General features: G+C 47.0%; 1 protein-coding gene across 1 annotated transcript in view; it reads left to right on the top strand.

Annotated features, from left to right (window-relative positions):
* CDYL2 (chromodomain Y like 2) overlaps window positions 1-23561 on the top strand; it is a 324144-nt gene that overhangs the window by 256404 nt on the left and 44179 nt on the right. Inside the window, exon 4 of the mRNA XM_034639042.1 lies at window positions 7922-8510. Within this exon, the coding sequence (XP_034494933.1) occupies window positions 7922-8510 (589 nt within the window). The remainder of the gene's footprint in view (window positions 1-7921; window positions 8511-23561) is intronic.

Here is a 23561-nt window from a genome sequence, read left to right as displayed (position 1 = left end):
ATATCGGTCAGGTATTTTGTTGATTGTTTCTCTGTCTGAGTTTGTCTGATGTTTCCTCAAGAGGTCATGGGTTGAGGAGCTATACCATAGAGGGAGCACCTTTCTAAGTGAAGTGTGTCAGAGTATGCATGGCATCGACATGATTTATCGTGGTTATAGCCTTGAGCACTGGTGTTTGCCAGGTCTCTCCACTGTACAGTTACTGTTTCTCCCTTCACATACTCTGCTCTTTAGAAATAAGTTATTGAGTCCTGTCACTCAAGGGGAGAGGAATTAAGCTCCACCCCCTAAAGGAGGGGTATCAGTTGATGGGCATCTGTGAAAACTACCATGGTAATTAATAAGCATGTTGGGGGGATAGTTTGATGCTATGCAAATATCGATTTCTCTTTAAAGTTTTACCCACTAATTTTAGCATCTGTCTGTGGATCTTGACTACAGCAATTATTTCTGTGGTATTCCAGTAGTGATTTTTCTATTTGCCTTGTTCTTTTTACATTTATTATTTGGAATTCTTCCATAAGGAATATTGGTCTTTTGTCCCCCCATTTGTTTATTTATTACAGAGTCAGCAAACTTTTTCTGTAATAGCAAACATTTTAGACCTTACGGGTCATGCAGTCTCTGTTACACTTTTGTGGTTTGGAACACCCATAGATCATACATAAATGAATGGGCATGGATATGTTCCGATAAATCTTTATTTTTAAAACAGGCCTTGGGCCAGATTTGGCCTGCAGGCAACTTCTGATAAGTAATTCATTTATTTATATCAGATGAACTCATGGATATTTATTTTAGTCTTTGGGTTATAAATGTAGTACGATCGCTGTTTATTTTCTTATTCAAATGGTTCTAGCTTTGGCCACTAGGAGCTCTTTCAGTTGGTTCCTTTTGGCATTCTCCCATCATTCAGAGCTTATTTATTTAATTTTTAAATACTTTCTTATTTTCTGGAACTGCAAGATCCTAGAGGTCGTCTTTTTAAATGGGTAGTTATATGTATTTTGTTCCTTAACACATGAGATGTCTTCCTCCTTCCTTTTCATCTGAAGACCCACTTCCCTGGTTTTAGAATTCTTAAGTTTACAATATTTATTTTTTTCAATTTTTATTCTGGTATTTTAATGTTCTCTGAAGTCTGCCTGATTTTTTCCCTACCATTTTAGATAGGGGAGAATTGGGGTGTGAGAGTGAAGAGTTTAATTTTTTTGAAATTAAGAAGTTTTGTGTGGCACCTGGGTGGCTCATTTGGTTAAGTGTCTGCCTTCAGATCAGGTCATGATCTCAGGGTCCTGGGATCCAGCCCTGCATTGGGCTCCCTGCGCAGTGGGGAGTCTCCTTCTCCCTCTGCCCCTCCCCCCCCCCACTCCTGTGTGTGCTCTCTGTCTTGCAAATAAATAAATAAATAAATATTTTTTAAAAAAGTTTTGCAAGAATAAGAATAAAGAAATAAAGTCAGTTTATTCTCAACCTCTGGCTCCCCGGTCACTATCGTTCCTTGACCTACAGACTCAAGATACAGAGATTTTTTTTCTGGTAGGCCTTATTTGTGTTCTTGTCCCATTTTGATTTCTTCTCCCCTACCAGACTTAACCTTGGTTGGATCTCTGTTGACCCTCCTAGATGTCTGGTTCTCATGTTCCTTAAGGTTTTCTTTAAGAACTGCTGTGTCCTTGGAAAGCTTTTCAAGTACCTTGTCTCCCTCACGGATTTGATTTTCTGCATGTTGATTCTGTCCTTTCCTGGTTCCCTTGGGAATTTTATTTCTTTGCTTCTGTTTTTCTTTTGGTTTCCTTACATCCTTTCTTATGTAAATGAGTCTTTCATTTCAGTCTCCCGCTCAACCTATTGGTTTCATCATTTACCTTTCCTTCTCTCTTCTAAAAACAGAGTTCATATTTTCTATCATCTTTGGAAACACGACACAGATGCTATGTAAAAATGTGCAGTAGTGCTTTTCCTAGTTATGATTTTACTGAGAACCTTTAGTGATGATTGTGTTTTGATACATTTTAGAAATTCTTTACGAATGTGTCTGCAACGATGTTGTTGCCAGGTTTTGCCTGTGTATTCTTCATCAAAGAGAGGTCTCTCTGGTTCAGTGTTTTCCGGTAGAGGGGTGTGGGAATTCCTCTTGGTCCCTCATCACTTGGATGCTACTGAGATCCCCCCTTAGACTCTCACCGGGAGGCTAGCTTAAATTACATGGCTCTGAGCCTAATTTCTTGTTCCAGCAGCTCTTGCTCCAGTGTAGTTTTGCTGGACTGAGTGGGAAACGCTGCCTGTTGATACTGCCTTCTCTGATGAGATAATCTGAAACAATCAGCCTTCCCAACCTGAAACAGCTCATACCTAGTTGCTTCCTGGACTGGTCCTATCTTTATCCTTGCTGAGGACCTCATACCCTGAGTTGTAATGACGGGGTCCCTGTGCCTTTCTGCACCCAAGGAAGTTGTCCCAGGATGTTGAAAGGATACAGAGAGAGAGAGAGGTCCTTGTGGGTCTGGGGCTTGAGGTCTAGAATCTGGAGATGTCTAGGGATGGCTGCTCTGGCGAATGTATGGGCACACAGCAGGCATGGGCGTCTTCCTTTATTCTTTCTTGCTCTTGCTCTTGGTATTCAGAGGGGAATCATATCTTAGTAACACACAGTTTATCAATCCAGTCCCATCTGGTGTGGGAGGCATTCCTTCAAGAGTCTGGAAAATCTTTGGTAACCCCGGTTTCTGAGCTACTATGATTTCATACACTGTTTTTCTTTGGTAGGAAGCTGGGATGGGAATATGATTGATGATTAGTCTGTTTCATTTTGAACCCATGGAGAATTGGAGCAGAGGGGAGGGAGGCCCCCATGGCAAGCCAGGAGAGTCAGGCCCAAAAGGCTACTCCTGAGCCACGTATAGGTGCTTTAGGTCTTCTGTGACCTTGGCAGTGCTGAGGGCAAGTGTCCAAAGCTTAGATATGCCATCAGGTTGGGTCCTCAGCCAGGTTGGGCCCATTGGACAAGAGTGGGTGGTGGGTATAGTGCACTCACTGAAAGCACGGGGTCTGGAGCCAAGATGCTTTGGGCCAAGTCTTAGCTCTCCACTGATTGTTGGCCAAGGGCCTTAACCTCTGGGTGCCTCCATTTTATCCTCTGTTAAAAAAAGGGAGAGAATAAAATGACCTGCCTCATTGGGTTATTTTGAAGATTAAATGAGTTCATATATATAATATATAGTCAATCTATGGGTATAATATAGAGCAGCAGCCGGTGCTTCATAAATGCTGGATGCATGTGAGGTGGCGGTGGTATGATTTGCTAGTGGAAGGCTGAAGGCTGAAGAGGAAGGTGGGGAGTGACCTCTCTCTGCTCGGAAAGGCCTCTCCCTGGTTCAAATTTTTTCCACCTCTGGAAGGCCCCATTCGGTGTTAGCTTAACTTGTTCTTTCTCGCAGAAGCCTTTCCGGCCCATCCGATCTGGAGTAGCCCCGTTCCCTCCGTCACTGTTTCCTCTCTTACATTCTCTTCACTCTCATTTGTCACCACATGTTACTTCGTGCTGGCTCGTTTAAGAGCTGTGTCCCCACCAGCCTGAGGGCTTCCCACTGGTGAAGTGTGGCCCGGGGGCTGAGGACTTGGGCTGAGGGTTCTGACGAGCAAGGGGTCCCATCTTGGCCAACCACCTCCTGACTCTGTGATCCAGAGAAAGTTATCCACCTTCTCTGAGCCTCAACTTTCTCACCTGTCCAATGGTGAGAGTCATGCCCAGCTGCCAGCCTGGGTATGAAGGTGAAATCTAAAACTTCATGAGTGTCAGCACAGTTCCTGGAACAGCATGTACCGATAAAGGTGATTATCATCATTACTGTTCCTAATGAGACAGCCATCCGCTCGTCATTGCGGTGGTGGTAATAATTGCATTGGAAGCTCTGTGCCCCTGCCTGCAGTAGGAGAGTGTCTCATGCTGCCTGGGATCACAGGGAGTAAATGTTAATTAATGATTTGGTTGAACTCTGAGAAACAGTTCAAGGTCTCAGATTGCTTATCTTTGGAAGAAAGGGGCTGGTGGGTGTGTGTGAGCACACGAGTTTTTAATATCATTCATGTGTTTGTCAGTAATTACAAGGGGAGGGAATTGATGACTGTCTCCATTTGGAGGAACTGGACTTTAGGTTGTGCGGGAGGCCTTGTGCCGGTGAGGTGGAAGGGTGCGCAGGAGTGGTGCTCCCAGAGCCTGGATGCCCAGGTCTGTGTTTTCAGCAGGTGTGAGATGTTAGGGGACAGTGGAAGAGTCTGGGGGAGCTCGAGAGGAAGAAAGGATTTCCCAAACAGAGAATGTTGCAATCTTAGCAAGATCACGTCCTAAATTACGTGGGCTTTTGTTATCACCAGCACAAATTAGAATTCTGTTTTTTTTTTGAGAGTCTCCAGAGAAGAAGAGGAAAAGAGGGTCAGAAAACCTATACAGGGATGTAAAGAAGGAAATTAGATCCCAGGAGATTGCAGATTCTAAGTATGATGGGAAATGTGGAGCCAGCTTTCTTCTGAGCTCCTTGTAAGCATTTTGGTCTTTCAGTAAAAGTTCATTTTGTGAATCTGAAAGAAACAGGCTTTGTGAACCTATTTTACAGATGGGGAGACTGAGGCCCAGAGAAGTTGGGCAACTTGCCCAGGGTCATGTGGACAGAAGGTGGCAGAGCCAATGGTTTTCCCCCACATATCAGGCTATTAGAGTTGGTCCTGTTAATACTATTTGTTGTTGGGGGTCCCGGGTGGCTCAGTAGGTTAGGCATTCAACTCTTGGTTTTGGCTCAGGTCATGATCTCAGGGTGGTGAGATCGAGCCCTGCCTTGGGCTCCATGCCTAGTGTGGAGTCAGCTTGAGATTCTCTCCTTCTCCCTCTGCCCTTCCCCCTGCTTACCTGCACACAGACACACTCTCTGTCTCTCTCTCTCTCTAAATAAATAAGATCTTAAAAAAAATACTATTTGTTGTTGGTATTGGGTTAATTTAAGTAGAAATGGCTGTCAAGCCACCCAGTGGCTTTGTGGATGGAACCAGAAGTGGCAGCAGTAGCCTTTCTGTTTCCATTTGTGACTCTGTGACTCAATCCTCCAGTAACTAGGAGGGAAGAAACCAGGTCCCCCACCGGAAGAGTGGCCCTCAATAGCTGTGTGGACACTGTGCACTTGCTGACTCCCCAGGCTTCTTGAGCAAGGCTTCCCTGCATAGCTATCTCTCATACTTAGAGGGACTTATGTAAGTTGGTTGACTCTCCTTCCCAGGGAGGAGTTGATTATCCTTAGGAGGTCACATTTTGCAGGGTGTAGAAACATTCTGTCTTTAGATACCACCATGGTTTGTATTCACAGGAGGATATGCAAGATTAAGTGACCTTTACTAGGGAATGAAAAACTACTTATTTGTATATTCCCCACAACCACCCTGTGAGGTAGGTGCTGTTATTTCCCCCTTGCTTGATGAGTCATATGAGGCCTAAAGAGGTTTAACTTGCTCAAGAACACATAATAAAAGGCTTACCAGGAGATTTAAACCAGATAGTCTTGTTCCATAGCCTTATACACCCATTTTGATGGGTGAGTGCCATCTATCCATCCACCCGTCCATTTCTGAACTCACCTCTTTACCCTCCCTTTGACCCATGAGTCCAGACATCTGTCCATTTATCCATCCTTCCATTCACCCACCATCTCACTCTCCACCCATGTGTCTGTCCATCCATCCACCAGCCATCCATTTTTCCATCCATCCATCTATCCATCCATCCATCCATCCATCCATCCATCCATCCATCCCATGATCCACCCATCTGTTCATTCATCCATCGGCCCACCTATCCATTGTGTTGGCTGTTGTCTAACATGGTTTTCTGCTTCATCCTGGGGAAGAAGTTTCTCCTGGGGAAAAAGTTTCTCCATATGCTTTCTGAAGCTGGAGACCTGCATGCCAACACAAATCCCTTAGCTCCTAAGAAATATCTGGGCTTCCTTCTGATACCCTTAGGTTGGTGTTCTTGAGAATGCTGCTTTTTCAGGCAGGGTCAGGGTGCTGTTCACCTACCTCTGTAGGTTTACTGCTGTAAACCTGCAGAGCATTTTCCCCTTCAAAGACCTCCAAATGTTCGAGGCTGCAGGCTCTTCCAGAAACACTCTTGACTTTCTGGAGCATCATCATAAATGAAAACTCAACAAGCCCCATTCCTTGATTCAGAGATTGGGAAGTTGGATTAGTTTGGCGTGGTTTTATTTTTTTAAACTGTTCTAGAGTTTGTGTGATACATCTAAAAATTATGTAAGAAATCTAAAACAGATGTTCACAGAGCATTTTGTAAAGAAAGGAATTTTAATAGAAATAGGCCAATTTGATTGTAGATAAATCAATTAAGGAAATCATTTAAATTGTCTCTAAGAAGCAGTGTTATGAAGAGGCAGTATGGCCTAGCCATTTGCATATTTATTAGGTGCAAAGCAGTGAAAATCATTTAATTATTTTGCATAGCCTCTGTTGTACATCAACCATTGGGAAACAATCTCACTTTTCAACATTTTTTACTTTTTATTGTGGAAAATTTTAAACATAAAAATTCAGACATGTACACATGAACAGTCATATAATGAACGCCCCTGCACTTGGTACGCATCTGGAAAAATGATCAACTCTACCTGTACTCATTTCTCCTCTCTCATCTTATTTTTCTTTTCATGAGTTTCAAGGGCATATTTCTCACTCATTAATTTCACTGGGTCAAAATTCCATTATGTTGACATTGAAATGCAATGAACTTTTGAATGTAGTTGCTTTACTTTTTCATTGAAATTTAGTTTTTTAGGGGTAGAACATTGGGAATTTTCTGTCATGTTTTTTAAACTTAAAGAATTTCATCTAGGGCAAAGTTGAAAGAATAATAAATGAACCCTGATGTTTTCTTCCCCTCGATTGGCCGGTTATTAGCATCAGGACTGATGTTTCTCTAAGTGTGTTCTTCCATGAGAATACTTGAAGACAGGGCAGATTTTCATATCCTTGAAGGTATGTAGACAGTAGGACATGGCTTTAGACCCAGACAGATAGAGGTTCAGATCTCACCTCTTAGCCCTGCATTGTAGGCTGGGGGAGCTTACTGTGGGTGGTGGCAGGGAGGGATATTAGGCTTTGTCAATTCAAATCAGTTTTGGTCAGTATGGAAAATTTTTGTGGTTGAGAGAATTGGTATGGCCTCGTGATTAAGAAAATAAATTGGGGGTAAAAGTGTTCAAATCCCAGCTCTGCCCTTACCAGCTTGGAACTTGGTCGAGTGACCCTATCTCCCTGAAGTGTCGTTTCCTCAGTGTAGATTAGGGTTAGAAAGAATACCTATTGCACTGAGTTGTCGTCAGAGGGAAATGAAATGGGGCTATCCATGCCTGGCATTTAGTACCTGGCCAGTGAGTGCGACTAAGCGTTCGTATTATTATAAATAAGGATACATTAAGCATAGTGCCTACCATGTAAGTACTCCATAAATGTTACTTACCGTAAGAAAGGGTGAAAAAGTCACACCAAACTGGTCTTTAAATGTATGATTTCACTTTGGTGCAATGAAAAGAATAGAGACCTTTAGTGAAAGCTTGCACTGTGATTTCAAGCAAGAGTAAGCCTCGGACAGGCAGATGCCACTAGCCAGGCATGGCACCACACAGTTGTCATGGGAGACAGCCGAGTGCCTTTGGTTCCATTCAGTGGTGTCCTAAAATAAACCAGCCTTCTCGAACACTCCTGGAAGTGTCGGCTTCCAGTGTTGAACAGCTCGCACCAGGGCCCGGCAGGTGCTTCTGTCCTGAGTGAGGGTTTTGTGCTGTTGTTGCCTGGGACTGATTTCTTTCCTCTCTCCTTTTTTTTTTCCCTCTCTTTCTGACTGTCTCATCTTGTGTCCCAGGTCGAAAGGATTGTAGACAAGAGGAAGAACAAGAAAGGGAAATGGGAGTATCTTATCCGATGGAAAGGCTACGGAAGCACGGAGGACACGTGGGAGCCGGAGCACCATCTGTTGCACTGTGAGGAGTTTATTGACGAATTCAACGGGCTGCACGTGTCCAAGGACAAAAGGATCAAGTCAGGGAAGCAGGCCAGCGCCTCCAAGCTCCTGCGTGACGGCCGAGGCCCGTCGGTTGAGAAACTCTCCCACAGACCTTCAGAGTCTGGAAAGAGCAAAGGGACTTCCCATAAACGAAAGCGAATCAACCCTTCCCTGTCCAAGCCAAAAAAAGGGTATTCAGCCAAGCCCCCTGTGGGAGGCGACAGGGCCACGAAGACGGTGTCTTACAGGACTACCCCCAGTGGTTTGCAGATAATGCCGCTGAAAAAGGCTCAGAATGGGATGGAGAATGGGGACGCCAGCTCTGAGAAGGATGAGAGGCACTTTGGAAACGGGTCCCACCAGCCTGGCTTGGATTTGAATGACGTAGGAGAGCAAGAGCTGGCTGAATGTGGCGTCACCCATGCGGCACTGGCGGAGAATGGGCTCGGTACGTGGCTTGTCTTCCCTGCCAACACCCGCTCCCCCCGCCCCCCGTGTTTGTTTCTGGCCATGGTGGTTTGGGGCTTTTCAGGCAGCCTTGGGAGCTACATAAGACCCCCCTAGCCCCACTCCAACAACCCTGACTCTTAGCTAGGTAGTAATTCTCCTTCTGTCTTTTTCACACTGGTTACAGACACCTGTGCACGGGGGGGAGGGGGGGAGGCCAAGCCACTGATGCTCCAGCCAAGGCCTGTAATGGGCTGAAAATTCCTGACCCCTTGAACACAGCCAGGGCCATGGTAACCACTCTGGAGCCTCTGTTGTGAGGGCAGCTCCAAGTCCTCACCCGCCAGGACCTGTGACTCATGTCCCCAGAGGGCGAGTGTCTCTCTGGGGTGGCATGCACTTCCCAGGGAAGAGGATCCTTTCAGTCTCATCGAGCCCCCTGCAGTGTAGCCCTGGGGTCTGCCCTTCTTCTCAGACACAGTTTGGACTTGAAATTCTCTAAACCCATTCTTAAACCGGAGCCTCTCACGCCTTGTCTGTTGCTGGACTGGGGGCTCTGGCCCCATGTCTGTAGAGGTCTTGAATGCTGCCCTGACCACATCCTCTGCTAATTCTTGGGGTTTGCATCTTCTTCTTCCACCCTGGAAGCAACACAGCAAAAGTTACAGAACTCCTCCCTTTTACCAAGTGCCCACAGGCAAAGTTAAGGTAAGAGGGGGCAATGACCCAGGTAATTAAAGCTCCCAAACCTGACATTTCCTTAATAGTGAAATTACTCCTTGACTAAGCCTTAGCAGCCCGGAGCTTCCAGATTAGCCATCTGCACTCCCTCATTTGTCAGCCACCTGTGTGTCTAGGTGCTGGCATTTTTCTCTTTAGCTGCCAGAACTCTAAGCATTGGGATGAGCACGGACAACCCGTGCCCAACAGAGAAGGGACATCTGATGCCCTGGATGGAACCAGAGTGTGTGTGGGAGTAGGGGTGTGGGACGCAGGTGGGATGGGCTGGCAGAGCTCCCAGGAGGGGGCGTGACGGAGGCAAATGCTCAGGAGAGCGATGGTGATGTGAGTGCAAAGTGCTCGGGGCATGCCCCGCTGCGGAGAACGGGGGCATCTTTGGGGAATCTTGCCGGGGAATCTGAGTGATCTGCTTTGAGGTTCCTCTTTTTCCAGAGAGAGGAATTTCACCCAAACAGGATTTATTTAGCAGTGTCTGCCCCAGATTGACTCACGTTTCCGTCTGGGGATCCCTGATGCTGACATGACTCTGCCTGCTAACATATGTAAAAGCTGTTTGTTTTAAAAATTCATCTCTCGGGGAGGAGTGGGCTTGTGTAAATGAGGCCTGGCATAAACATCCATGTTTGACGTTCCCCTGACAGCTGCCCGCAGGAGAGGAATTCCCTGTCTCGGGGAGGACGGCGTGTGAGGGGAACTTCTGAGGCTCCTTGGGTGTGGATGCCAAGAACCTGGCAGTCCTCTGCCCTGCTCAATATGTGGCTGCCCCAAAGTGGGAGGAGAAGCACAAGGGGGGACAGTTAGCTGATGTAGCCACCAGCCTGCAGGGTGAAGCTGAGAAGCCAGACTTGTAGAGAAGTCTAGATGGAGGTGCATCTCTCATTCCACATGACTTTCCAAAGTGGGGCAGAGCTCCTAGCCATCAGCTCTCCATCTCTGGGCCTCGTCGATGCCCCCTAGTTCATGATCTGCTGATGGGGCACAGCACCCCACAACCGGGGAGGAAGGTGAGGATGAGCCTGCTGGGATCCAAGGTGGCCTTGTTAAAGCCCCGTCTTAACTCCAGAAAGCTTCCTCTCTAGACCTTTCTTGTCTCCGGTCTCTAATTGGCCTTATTTCCCCCCAACATTGAATATTCTCTATTTGGGCATATAGCTGGAGAGAGAGGAGGAGGCTACCTACCTCTATTTTGTTCTGTTTTGGGCGTTCTCAAAGGGCTCTTTGGCTTAATTACATTCCATAGTATTGGTGTCCTTGAGATTCCCCTGTAAGGTTAAGGCTGCAGTTCTCAAATTTTATGTGTGTAAGATTACCTGGCACCTTGTCAAAAATGACGGTCCCATAGAGTCTGACTTACTAAGTCCGGGGTGGAGCCCAGAAGATGGGTTTTTAACAAGCACCCCAGGTGACTCTAATGCATTTTGAAACGTGCTCTGTGGCAAAATGGGGGTGGCAATTAAGGCTCACATCAGATGTCAATTTAAGTCAATTCAGTGCTTATTTTATTACTTTTTTAGCACTTCCTAAGGGTTAGTCACCATGCTAGGTGCTTGGGGCAATAAAAAGATAGGTCAGGACTTCTCCCTCTGAAACTTACAGTTTACTATCCAGTAAGGTGAGCATGGATGTGGCTCCAGGTCAGTGTGGAGAGGTTCCTGAGGCCAGCTCAGTGGAAGAGGTAACATGTGTATTACATACATGGTATAGCTTTGCCACGCCCACATTCACATCCTCTGTTGGTCACTGGGCTGATAATTCTCCAAGCACTGTCAGCCTTTAACATTCTAGTTAGAACTAGCTTACTATCTTAGGTCTTAGGATAACTGGGGAAAGGAAAAGACTGGGAATCTTTGCCAAAGAGATAAAGTGGTTTGGGGTTCTTAGATAAGACTCAAGACAGAGGGGTTTTGTGGTTCCAGAACTTGCCAGCAAGGGGTCAGAGGTGTAGTCAAGTAAAACACGGCTCCGCTTACGTTTTCAACCAGAGAAAAGCCTCGATGAAGCCACAGTCCATGTCCAAGTGGAAACCTGACTGTCGTCTTCCTCCCCACTTCCCTCACTCTACCTTTCCCCACCTCCACCAAAGGATCCGGTTCCTTGTGGCACAAGGTGAGCCAGTGGGATTTGCAGCACAGAGGACGGATTATCTTTGGCTGCCAGAAGGGGCTAGGGAGATCCTGGCTTCGCTTTCCCAGCATTTGTTTTGGGGGTGGGCTGTTGCTTTTTATATGATTTTAACTTCTCGTTGGTGAATTAAGGTTCTGCATACAGAAAAGCAACTTATGTAACACGTTACTCATTTACTGCTGACTTCCCTGATCTGTGCTGTGGGAACAAATGCTAAATTGGGGCTCTGGCGGGTGGTGTTTTGGTTTCAGCCTGCATTTTCCCCAGTAATGTTTGTGAAATGTGTGCAGCGACTGAGTACTGCTCTTGATTCTGACTCCTCTGGTAATGACAAATGGCTCTGTGGTCTGGAACCATCTGCCTCAGTATCCCTTGGGGAGCTTGTTAAAAATGGGCTCCACCCCAATCGAATGAATCTGGATCTCAGGGGCAGGGGGTGGGTTATGCATTTTAAATGCTGAATTTTAACCATACAGTCGTTGCAAAGGAAGTATTTGGTTTCTCAGCAGTGGTTCATGGATCCCTTTGCTGGTCGAGCCAGAGTTATACCTTAGATGTTAAGACTGTGGAAGTGGGAATGTGATTTGGTCCTCCAAAGGTTTAAACCCTGACGTCACTTCTTCTTGCTGATGCACTTTTCCACCAGGCCTCTCTCTCTGTCTTTCTTTCTTTCTCTCTCTCTCCCTCTGTCTTTTTCTCTAAAATAGACCAGATTCATCCATACGGAAAAGCTGTTGAGTTAGCTGGCTTCTCTTGTGGCCTGGTCCGGGAGAAGTGGCTGGCACACCCTTGTCTGAATGGGCCAGAGCATCAGTACTTTACAGACGCAGATGAGCCTCTAACCTGTGGAAGCGGCATCCCTAACTTCGAGCCAGCATTCTGCCCCAAGCGCGAGCACAACCCACAGGTGCCCAGCGTTCTCTGAATGTCCGTGAAGCCCGTGAGCTTCCTGTGTTGATGCTGAGCCTGTGCCCCACGTTCGCTTTTCTTGGAATTCTGAGAATCCTTTTCCTTGCGTCCTGATGACTCTTGCCTGTCGTGCGGGCACTGCAGCTCAGAAGCTTCTTGATTCAGTGTTTTCAGAATGGTTCCTCTCATTGAGTGAGTCACCCCACACAAACAGGCAACATTTGCCATTTCTCTCCATTGATCTTTTAAAATGATCTCAGCTTTCACTTCTATAATGTTTGTTTATCTCTTCCCACTCCTCTTCCTGCATGATTTTCATGCCCTTCATTGATCATCGGGGAGTAAGCATGCTTTGAAAGCACCTCAGGACTCAGCAGGAGCGTGGGAAGTGCCCTGTGGCTTTTAAGAACTTAGGGCTCTCACGCATGGAGCCGGCATCAGAACCCCTGAAGGGTGTGTCACAACACAGGGTTGTTATGCCAACCCGCCGAGTGTCTGATTCAGTAGATGTGGAGTACAGCCTGAGTCTGCATTTCTAGAAAGTTCCCAGATGCTGCCGCTGGTCCGGGGACCCCACTTGCAGATCTGCTCCAGACAAATGAGCACCGAGAGGGTTGGGACGAAAATGACAGATGGTGGTTGTGAATACCAGTTGATGGTACTGGACAGAGAGGAAGGGCTTTTGCTCTGGACCTTGAGTTGGCAGTCATGAGAATCCTAAGCTGAAAGTTTGTGAAATGAAAAGTGAAGTTCAGAGTTTTAGAGTACAAGAATTTCCCTACTACAATGAGGCCTTGGGGTTTACAAAGTACTTTTTGTGATCCTCGTACGGTCCTGAGAACTAGCTATGGCTGTTCTACCCATTTTACAGAGGAGGAGACTAAGGTTTCATGTGCCCAGGTCAGAACTAGGAGAGAAATCCAGGCAGTTCGACTCCGGGCCTCTACACCACTGCCCCTCTAGCTTGCAAGCAGCACAAGGCAGTTCCTAAAACCCTGATCCAGGACAAACACATGCCCTGATTTGGGGGGGTGGGGGACTGAGACTGCACTTGGACTTGCCCTTGTTGCTTATTACTGGAAGGATAGAACCCTTCTAAGCCTGAGATACAGTGACTAACTCTGTGTCATTCAGTTTGAAACCCTGGATAAGATGGTCAGTTCCCTAAAAAAATATAGCTTAAGGAAATGAACTCAAGGACGACCAGAAAACCTGAATAGATCCATAACTATTAAAGAACTTATTAACACCATCATTACGAAGCTCTCATAAAAATATCAGGAAGAAGGCACACAAGGCCCAGATGGTTTTACAGGCGAGTCTATGAAATACTTTAGGACAGATAATCCCTGTCTTATCCAAATGATTGCAGAGAACAGAAAAAAAGGAGACATTCCATCTCCTTTGATGAGGCGAGTGCAACCTGGATTTCTAAACCAGCCGAGGAGGGGAAGAGCAGGGAAAATCATAGGTCGATTCTGCTTCAGGGTATAGTGCTAAAAGTCCTGGATACTTCCTCAAAATTGTGACCTCCAGAAACTTCTCACTCCGTGCCCTGAACATGACCCCAGTTCATGACCTTTAGAATCACCACTGCTCCTTGAGGTGCACAGCCTCCAGAAGAGGCTGAGGGGAAACTGGCTCTGAGTGTCACGGTCAGCAGCTCCCAGGCACGAGTGAGTCACATCAGTGGCCTCTTGTTAATGTAGGTATCTGCCCCAGTACAGCTGTTCTTCTGACACACTTTAGACACCCACTCCCAGGCTCACAGACTGTGACCAACCTTTCTGTTATTATCCAAAAGTCGGTCGTTTTCCAAACCAGCAACAACAGCAGCAGCAGACTGGGGGGAGGGGGGGTTGTCCAGTTTGTCTTTCAAAGTGTGGCAAGTACACAACTAGTGCTCATGAATGAACTTATAACTCTTTTACCGGGTAATGGGAAGACCTTCCAACTTGGCCACTGCCTCAGAGCGAAAGCGCCAGACGGGGATGGAAAATCTGACTGTCACCTGACCTGTGGCGAGTCCGTGGGGGAAATCAACATTGCGGTCGGTTCCCCGCTCCTGGATTTCATTTTTGGCATCCAGAGAAGCTGATGTCAAGATTCGGAAATCGACTCATCACTTTCCTTGTCAGCTCAGATACTCTTTTCCCCTCTTGACTACCTCAAAACAAGTCTTAGGAACTATTTCCAAGCCACCGTTCATCAGTGGTGAACCCAAGCAAGTGGGTGAGGGGTGGAAGTGCCCCCTACACCCCATTACCCCCGGAGGGTACAAGCAGTAAGGGGTGCATTGTCTGCAGAGGGTCTCAAAACAGTAATGAATATCAGCTTGCCAGCTTTGGTGAAAAGCTTCTCCTCCCTGTCGGGTGGGCCTGGCTTACTCCCTCACCCCTAGCACTTAGACAAAAGGCCAGTCTTCTTTGATGATTATGGTGGTGGTGCTGAGCTCCTCCTCCGTGTCCGGCACACGGGATAGCATCCAATCCCCTCAGCATTTCTCTGAGTTAGCAACCCAACAGCATAGCCACACAACAAGGTTTGCCATGGTTAGCCTTGCCTTTAGATGGGGAAACTGAGGCTCAGTCAGAGAGGTTGGGACACAGCCAAGGGGAGGACGTGGGGTGTGGTGTCAGGTCCAGCGATGCTAAAGCTCTCAGAGGTCTGTGAATGGTTTTAAGAAGGAAAAAAGGCACTGCAGTGATTAAGTTCAAACCACCTCGCGTTTCCCTGTGTCCTGGGGCGCGATTCTGGCCGGCACCCCTGGGGCCTGCCTCTGAGACATCTTTAGTGGTTCCAAAGATGCTGACTTGGCATTCCAGGAGGGCGGGATGACTAGTAGTGAGCGATTTCCCTCTGGGCGTCAGATTCAAAGGCACACACACCACACACGCAACAAGAATCCAAGGCCTCACTGAGAAGGTGACATCCAAGTAAAGACTGGAAATGGTGAGAACATCTTGTTTTAACTTAAAAACCCGTTTGTGTCAGGCATGTGGATCTGCTTCCCCTTTGAGCTGCCCGGAGTTTTCCAGCATCCAGACAAACTGTCCTCTCTCTAATAGACATTTATGCTGCCTCCAAAGATACCCTCTCGCCAACTGTGGCTGTTGCCAAGTCTTCATCAGGCTTTTCCAGGTTCTCTCATTGTGATTTCAGTTTACAATGAGTGTGAGCATCTTCTCGTGTTCCTGCTGGAGGTGTTTCTTTCCCTGGGAGTGGCCCGAACATTGTCTCACCACCAACACTCAGTGTGGTGGGTAGACAGAGGCATTCTTCTGTGTCGCCTCTGGCACATGGCTCAGCCTCTCTGGGCCAAGTTCTTCATTCATAAACTACAGAAACAATCCTGTGTCGTGGGATTGGGGTACAGAATACATGGACTCCTTCACAGAAAGCCCTAAGAATATTACCTGCCATAGGGTAGATATTTGATAAATATCAGCTCCTGTTGTTTCAAACCTCTCCCAGTTTTCTAACTGGATCTTTGTATTTTCCTACTTGCGTTTTAGAGCCCTTAACGTACTGTGCATACTAATCCTTTCTTATAGATGTTAACTCAACCAGTCCTCATCGAGTGACTACTGTATACCAGGCACTGTTTAGACAAATAATTACAGTGCCTTGTCCCATAGAGAGAGAAGCAGCTGATTTTGAAGTAGCTATAGGCAGGGATGCCTAAGCTGGCTTGGGCAAGGAGTTAGGGCTTCTTGGAGGAGGTGATGCACAAGCTGAAATCTGATAGAAGGAGCCAGAGTGAGCCAGGAAGAAGGCAGGGATGGTGGGGGTGTTGACGGCAGGCACAGGGCCATAGAGCCAAGGATCCACATGTGGGTGCCTGAAGCCATATCACAAGGAATGTGGCAGTCCAGCCAGTTGTAGTCTACCCCCCCAGGGGAGGCTAAAGTTCCAGGGGATTCCCTGGGCTGTCAGGGTTGGCCAGAGAAGCAGACAGGTGGAGCCTGCAATAGGAGGGTGTTTTTGGATTCTTTCTGGAAGAGGCTGAGGAAGTCCTTCACACAGCCCACGCTCAGCAGGGCCTGTGAAGCCTGCCCAATCCGGCCTGCCTCGCGCCCTGTCCACACCTGTCTCCCCGGGCCCTGCGTGTGTGTTCTTCTCCCACCAGCCCTCGCCTGGGCAGTCGACCTCTCCTCCTCCTTCGTGGCTCACTCCAACAGCGATTCCCCATGTCGGTCAGTGTCCAGTCTGTTTGCACACATCGAGCAGCATTTCTTCACCGACAGCACGTCCCTCGGTGTGTAAGTGTCACAACCTGATCATGTGGGTGATCTCTGCTTCCCTCACTCCATGAGATCCTGAGCTGCATGAGGGCAGGCTTGGTTCCTCTTCTGCTCACAGCTGAGTCTCTAGCACCTCTCAGTGCTGGGCCCATAGTAGGTGCTTAAGAAACACCTGCCAAATAAGGGAGTGGATGCATGAACGGACAAAAGAGAGAAAGTGAGAATCCCTTGCTGCTGTAAGATGTGGGTCCCGTGCCAGGTCCACTTCCCATTCACTTATTTCAGTGTCACCCCCACCTCGGGCTGTCGCGCCTTCTCACATTGCGCTTTCTGCTCCTGGGGCCGTGACATTGAGAGCTAATGTTTTGTCAGGTTCTTTGCGGCAGCAACGAAAGGATCCCCTTTCCCTTGTCTGTCTGACAGTTGTTTTCACCATCTGCCGTGAGGGCCCTACTTGCTACGCTTCTTCTCTATTAATATTCGCGCTGTCTCACAGGCTCTTAATTAAACACCTGGGCTCCCCCCTCCACCGCCCCTGGCCCTGCCCACACCCCCCGCCCCCGGCCGCCCGTCGAGGGTACAGCAGATCCATTTCTCGGCGTGCGTTTCATTTGGGTTGCATTTCTGTGTTTTGTGTAGTCCTTTGCTATGGAAAAGACATGCAGTGGACTCCTTAATAGAAATCCCAATTGCAGAAAGGATTAGATGTCTCCTTTAAACTTGCGGTAAACTCCGGAGGCAGCGGGGCAGGGACGGCCTTGGAGACAGAGGGTCTGTGAGTCAAGTACAGACTCTGCCTCTTGTGGAGCCGGTGACTCGAGGCAAGTGCTCTGGGAGTAGCTGTACCGACCATGGAGGATTGAGTCGTGGGGGCCTGGCTCACAGCGCGCAGTGCGCTGGTCTCCCCTTCCCCCTTGTTAGGCTGTGGTGCTTACGGGGCCTCCTTCTGCTCTCCTCAAAGGCATGCTTTTGACCCTACTGCAGATGCCCTGCTGCTTTTTCATGGACACTGGGATACGTATTTTCATTCTGTTTGTGTAAACCAGTGAGGCCGGTTTGGGAGGCTCACTTCTGGGAGGGAGCATGACCAACCCTGTCACTCCCACCCTTGATGGAAGTCAGAATCTTGAGCCTTCTCCCTGCCATCTCGGTGACAACGATACTGGGTTGGAGACTCCTAACTCAGGTGTGTTTCTTCTTCTCTTAATACAGAGATCGGGTGGGCTTGTTTTTTTTTTTTTTTTTTTTCCCACCTTCAACCTCTTTCTTGATTCCCTCCTATTTCTCCACAGTGGAGAAGGGTGAATCTGTGTTGTGTTCCTGGACTTTAAACAAGATGTCCTCTTGCTGGCCTGGCTTCCCTCCTGCACTTCCTCACATTCACTTGGTGGGAAAGAGAAGCAGCTGGCTCCAGGTTCACTGAGCACCTGTGGGTGCCAGACATGGTGTCGGGTGCTGAGGCTCTAGCAGTGTGTGAGAGGTGGTGTGGTCCTTGCCCAACTCAGCCTCTTGCAGGGAAAACCCCAGGCAGCAGCCAAACATTGCAGCACCCCGTAATGTGGGAGCGCCCTGTGTGAGGAAGGGGCCGCCAGAATGAGGAGGTTAGAGGCGGAACTTCCAGGTGGAAGCAGCATCCAATCTGAGACCCAAAGGATGCCTGGAGTTGTGGTCAGGCAAAGAGGAGAAGGAAGAATGCTCTAGACAGTAGACACTGGATCTTTTTTTTTTTTAAGATTTTCATTTATTTATTTTTTTGACACAGAGAGAGCACAAGCAGAGGGAGCTACAGGCAGAGGCAGAGGGAGAAGCAGGCTCGCCGCTGAGCAAGGAGCCTGATGTGGGACTAGATCCCAGGGTCCTGGGATCATGACCTGAGCTGAAGGCAGATGCTTAACTGAGCCACCCAGGCACCAAGACACTGGATCTTATTAAGATTTGTGGAAAATATATAATATCCACTTCAAACATCATCAGTAAACCGCATGTGTACCTCTTCCTCAAACATTTAGTCACTGCTAGAAGCCAGGTGCTGTGTACCTGGAAGTGGGTCTCTGCGTGCTGTGTTCTGGGAATATAATGATGAAGAACCCAAGATGCTCACAGTTTAGGGAAGAAAACAAATAAATGGGGAAAAGATTAATCAGCCATACCAAATTTCCGTACCATACCCAAACAGCCAACATTGGTTTCTTGAGCCCATGCTATGAGCTCTGTATACATAGTAACTCAGTTAATCCAGGACATAGGGCCTATCTCTTCCGCATTTTACAGAGAAGGAAACTGAGGCATATTGAGGTGAAATACATTGCCTGGGGTCCATTGGTTGGTATTTGGCTGTCCCAGGATTCAGAGCCGGTGGGTCTGACCTCACACCCACATTCTTAACTGCTGCTGTTTTGCTTCTTGAGGGATGGGGTTATCTGAGAGCTCAGACGAAAGCTACATCATGTTTGAAAATGCTTTTTCTTTCTCTCTCTCTCTCTCTCTCTCTTTTTCTTTTGTTTAGTTTCTTGAGATCATTATTTTTTTCTATAATTCAGTTAAAGAGGCATTGACTTTGTGCCCACTGTGTGCTGGGAACTGGCCTGGTCTTCCAGAGGACTTCAAGCTAAATGAAGCCAATGAAGGGATCAGAAGGTCCCAAATGACCAGCTGTGAAGCCGAGCATGCTGAGAACTCAGGGCGCAGACAGATGGCCATGGGGGGCCCTGCGGTGGATGGTGGGCCATGCCCAGGAGCTTGGGGAGGAGGGGACAGCTGCCTGGAAGAGAAATCTTGCAGGTGGCCCTGAGGATCTGGTGTGTGAAGGTTGAGAGAAATGGCATTCAGGGACCTGGGGACAGCTGAAGCAATGGCCTGGGGGCGGGAAAGTGCAGAGAACTTCGTCATCCTGGGAGGAGGGTGCTTTAGGGGCAGGAGTGAGTTCAGGTTGGAAGACAGGTGAGACCAGCCACAGAGTTTGGGAGTCGAGCCACAGCAAGAGAAGATGAGAGAACAGATTTTATTTATTTATTTTTTTAATTTTTAAGTTTTTTATTTAAATTCAATTAGCCAACACATAGTACATCATTAGTTTTTGATATAATGTTCAATGATACATTAGTTGCGAGAAAATGGATTTTAAACCAAGTCACTTTGCACTTTGAAGACCCTAGGGAGTCTTTCTGTGGACTAGGATTCTGGCCCAATAGTGCTTTGAGGGTTGGCATGGCCCTGGAAGGGATTTAGCACAGGAGACATGATTTGACCTGTGGAAAAAGTTTTTTTTAATGAGGATCTTACATGTTGGATTTGTGCTTTGCTCTCCTGTTCAAACCATTAAGTCATCTGACAATAAGCATAAGATGTACGATCTATCCCTCCTGGCAATTCTAAGTAATGTTGGAACCTCAGCTTTCCTAAAATTCATGACATGTCAGGAGGCATCATTATAACATGCCAGATGATGGCTAACATGACTAAGTGTGATTTTTAAAAATTTGTCAGTTTGGGCTTTGCTCTTGAATTCAGGGATTCTGTACTCAGGGACAGTTAGGGGCTGGGACAGTGACCAGCCGTGAAATAACCACACACGTATTGAGTTCAGGTGCAGGTTGGGTGCTTTGATCTCTTTGTGACACTAGTGGGTGCAGTGACGGGGGGAGGGTGTCTTTTCAACTTTAGTCCCCCCACCCCCTGAACATCCTGACTGCCCAGCCATGCTTCTGTTGAAAGACGGTGCCGTCCCTGACTGCTGAGTCTGATTCCTCCCAATGCACTGGACGTGTAAACCTTACACCCCCTATCCCCACCCCCGCCTTCCTGTCTCGGGGTGCTCTCAGAACCGTCCACAACGCTTTAGGGATCTTGGGTGAGTCAACCACAGACCAGGAAATGGCTCTCATGCACAAGAACTATCACTTTCTCTTCTAAGAACTGCAGCTGGAAAACCCGAACCCTGCAGTCAACAAAGTGATAGTTTTCACTCAACCTTGGAATTGATGAGTCTTCTCTTTTGTTTATTTTAAGCCTTCCTACCACCCACCCCTCTGCCATACTTTGCAGCTGAAGGTGCTCCAGTGTGAATTGCCCTTAAGGTGGTCCCAGCCCTCCCTTCTCTCTGTGAATCAATCTGCATCCCACGGCACTGATCAGGACTGGAATAGTAGGGCGAATGGGCAGGACGGGTGATTCCTGGGCTTGTGTCTTTCCATGGGGCCAGAAGCAGACCCCTATCCTGCTCTCTGGCCTCTTGTTCTCACTCCCTCTCCTTCAGTCAGGAAATGGAAACTTCTGTAGGTCTTTGATTATATGTCTAGCACTTATTCCTTTATCTGCTCATTGATTGGGTGCAGGAATGACTGAGCCATTTCTGTGTGCTGGGCTGCACTGCTCCTGGAGATTTAAGAATGACCAACACAGCCCTTGTCTTTATGACTATCTAAGGGTGAGCAGGGAGTCAGACAGTCAAAAAAAGGTACATCAGGATTTGCAAGGTATGCAAGATCATTATCCTGCAGCATGATGACCTGCACTGTCCAAGATGGTGGCTACCAGTCAGGTGTGGCGAGATTTCAGTTAANTCGAAAAAAGGTACATCAGGATTTGCAAGGTATGCAAGATCACTATCCTGCAGCATGATGACCTGCACTGTCCAAGATGGTGGCTACCAGTCAGGTGTGGCGAGATTTCAGTTAATTAAAATGAAACAAAAATTTTAAAATTTCAATAGCCATATGCAAGTATTGGTTACTGTATTCGGCAGTGAAGGCATAGAACATTTCCATCATCACAGTACGTTCTGTTGAAAAGCAGGATCCTTGTCTGTTTCTGCCCATCAGCGTGTTCCAGGTGCCAGGCATCTCATAGGCACTCACTAATTGTGTGCTGAATGAGTGGTGGAAGGTAGAGTAAAGGCTGTAAAAGAAGAAGGATATACATACAGCTGCAAGAAGAGGGATGAGCTGCTCTGGAAGACTTCCCAACCAGGTAACAGCAGAGCTGCATTGAGACGGGTGAGACCTTTAGCACACGGGCATTCCAGGACAGAGAGGGACTCCGGTCACTTGACCTCTTCCTTCTGTGTTCTGATGGCTCAGACTACAAATGGTTTTACTACTTTCTGTGCAAGGGAAGGAAAATTCATAGCACTGACACTGCGCTGTCTCCTTGGGTATCTCTGAGAGGTGAGATCTCGCTCGGCTGTCATGAGGCGGAAGGGCCAGTTGTGATATGAGTCATCTAGGTGTAAGATGAGCCTGATTTCAGAAAACAAATGTTTTCATGCACGGGGCTAATACAAAGTTGTGGGAGTGTGACCAGCACATTGGGAAGTGAACATGGAATGCATCCCAACGTCAGGACTGTTAATTATGAAGTTGGCCCGTGGTGCAATGGAGTTGCTCCATTTGTTTTTCACTCATTCATTTCCCCGATGAGCAGTTTGTAGAGCAGTTGCTGTTTGCCAGACACTGTGCTCAGTCCTGCAGATGCAGAAGTGAGTAACTCTCAGGCTTGTCTCCAAAGAGTTCAGTGGGGGCATCAAGCAGATATACAGATGATGATAACACAGCAAAATGAGCTTGGCTTGGTAATAGCATCACACGACACCGGTCCGAGTGTAACATCCGAATTTTCCTTCCTGCCCTATTTAGTAAAGATTGGGCACTTAGGAAGAAAAGCAGAGCCAACACCAGTGGGAGGGCCCAAGACTAGTATTAGATTTGAGCCTTGGTGCTTGAATTAAGCGTCAAGTTTGAAATCAAGATGCTGGATGTTAAACCCTATCCTGGCACTTTCTGATGGCGTGATGACCTTGGCTTTTGGTTTAGTCTTCTCTAAAATGGGGATAAAATTGTGTCTTACAGGGCTGTTGGTAGCATTGGAGGAGGTAAGCTATGTGAATCGCCTACTAAGTACCCAATAAAATATAGGTATTGCATATGGTGAGCCGTCGAGAGAAAGGACTTTGAAGATGAGGCTGTACTGACCCTGAAGTCTCCATTTTGGATGGTTCTGGGCAGGTGTAGAGATCTCTCCTAACCCCACTGCCCATGATGACCAGAGTTGCCCGAGTTTCTGAGAAAGACCATTTAAGTATGGAAATAGCATGGACAGTGCATCCCTCAGTTGGGGATAGCATCCTCTGATGATCTGTCTGAACTTTCCCTTCCTTCCTCCCTATGACCTTCTGCGCCTGAGGTTTGACATGGTCTTGGTAGGGAAAATGGGCACAGACCCCGACCCCTGCCTGGACTGGATGTGTTTTTTTGAAAGCTGATACTGTGTGGTAGAACCCTCCAGCCATTTACCTCTGCCTTTCCTCATCCCAGGGCAGCTCCCATGTTTTTCTATTTCTCTTTGTGTGTCTTACAAACTGCAGTGCATTTCCTGACACACCTTTCCTTCCTGCACATTGACAGGTGCACGCTATTTCTGATAGTTTTGGAGTTGTCCCTCCATTTCTCAGTTGATTGGCCCGGTTTCCTCCTCCCTGTAGCTGAGCTGAGCTGATTTTTTCTGTCTTTAAGGGTCTCTCCTTAGGGAATCCTTCACTCACCTGAATTCTTTCATCTTTGGTTCAATCGGGTCATCTCTATCTTTTAATCTAATCTTCTCTCAGATTAATGCAATTTTTAATATATTTGGATTTTTTTCTTTTATTTTGCCTTCTGTTTCTCTGCTCCTTCTCTCATCCCCATTCCCTGATGTTTTGAAGCTTTGTTAATGAACTGTACGTTTTATAGGTTCCCTCACAATGGGCTGACTTAGAAGCCAGCCACATATTATATTTGTATTCTTAAATTTTAGCATACATATTGAACTATGAATCTTTTCAAACAAATAGGATGTCCTCCTATTGAATATAGCAAGGAGGATACCACTTGGCTTAAATTCTCATTGGACATCTTGTTTTTGTTTTGTACACCCAATGTTGTTAAACACCAGAGATAGTATTTATTATTTTTGTAGTGAGTGATTACATTTCTGAAAAAATTTTTCGTTTATTGAAATTTTTTATACTTTATTTTTTATTTTTATTTTTAAATTTTTTT

Source organism: Ailuropoda melanoleuca, chromosome 12 (genome assembly GCF_002007445.2).
Source record: "Ailuropoda melanoleuca isolate Jingjing chromosome 12, ASM200744v2, whole genome shotgun sequence".
In the NCBI taxonomy this organism is placed as follows: Eukaryota; Metazoa; Chordata; class Mammalia; order Carnivora; family Ursidae; genus Ailuropoda; species Ailuropoda melanoleuca.
Note: the sequence above shows the minus strand (reverse complement) of the source record. Positions and strands in the feature narration are given on the sequence as shown.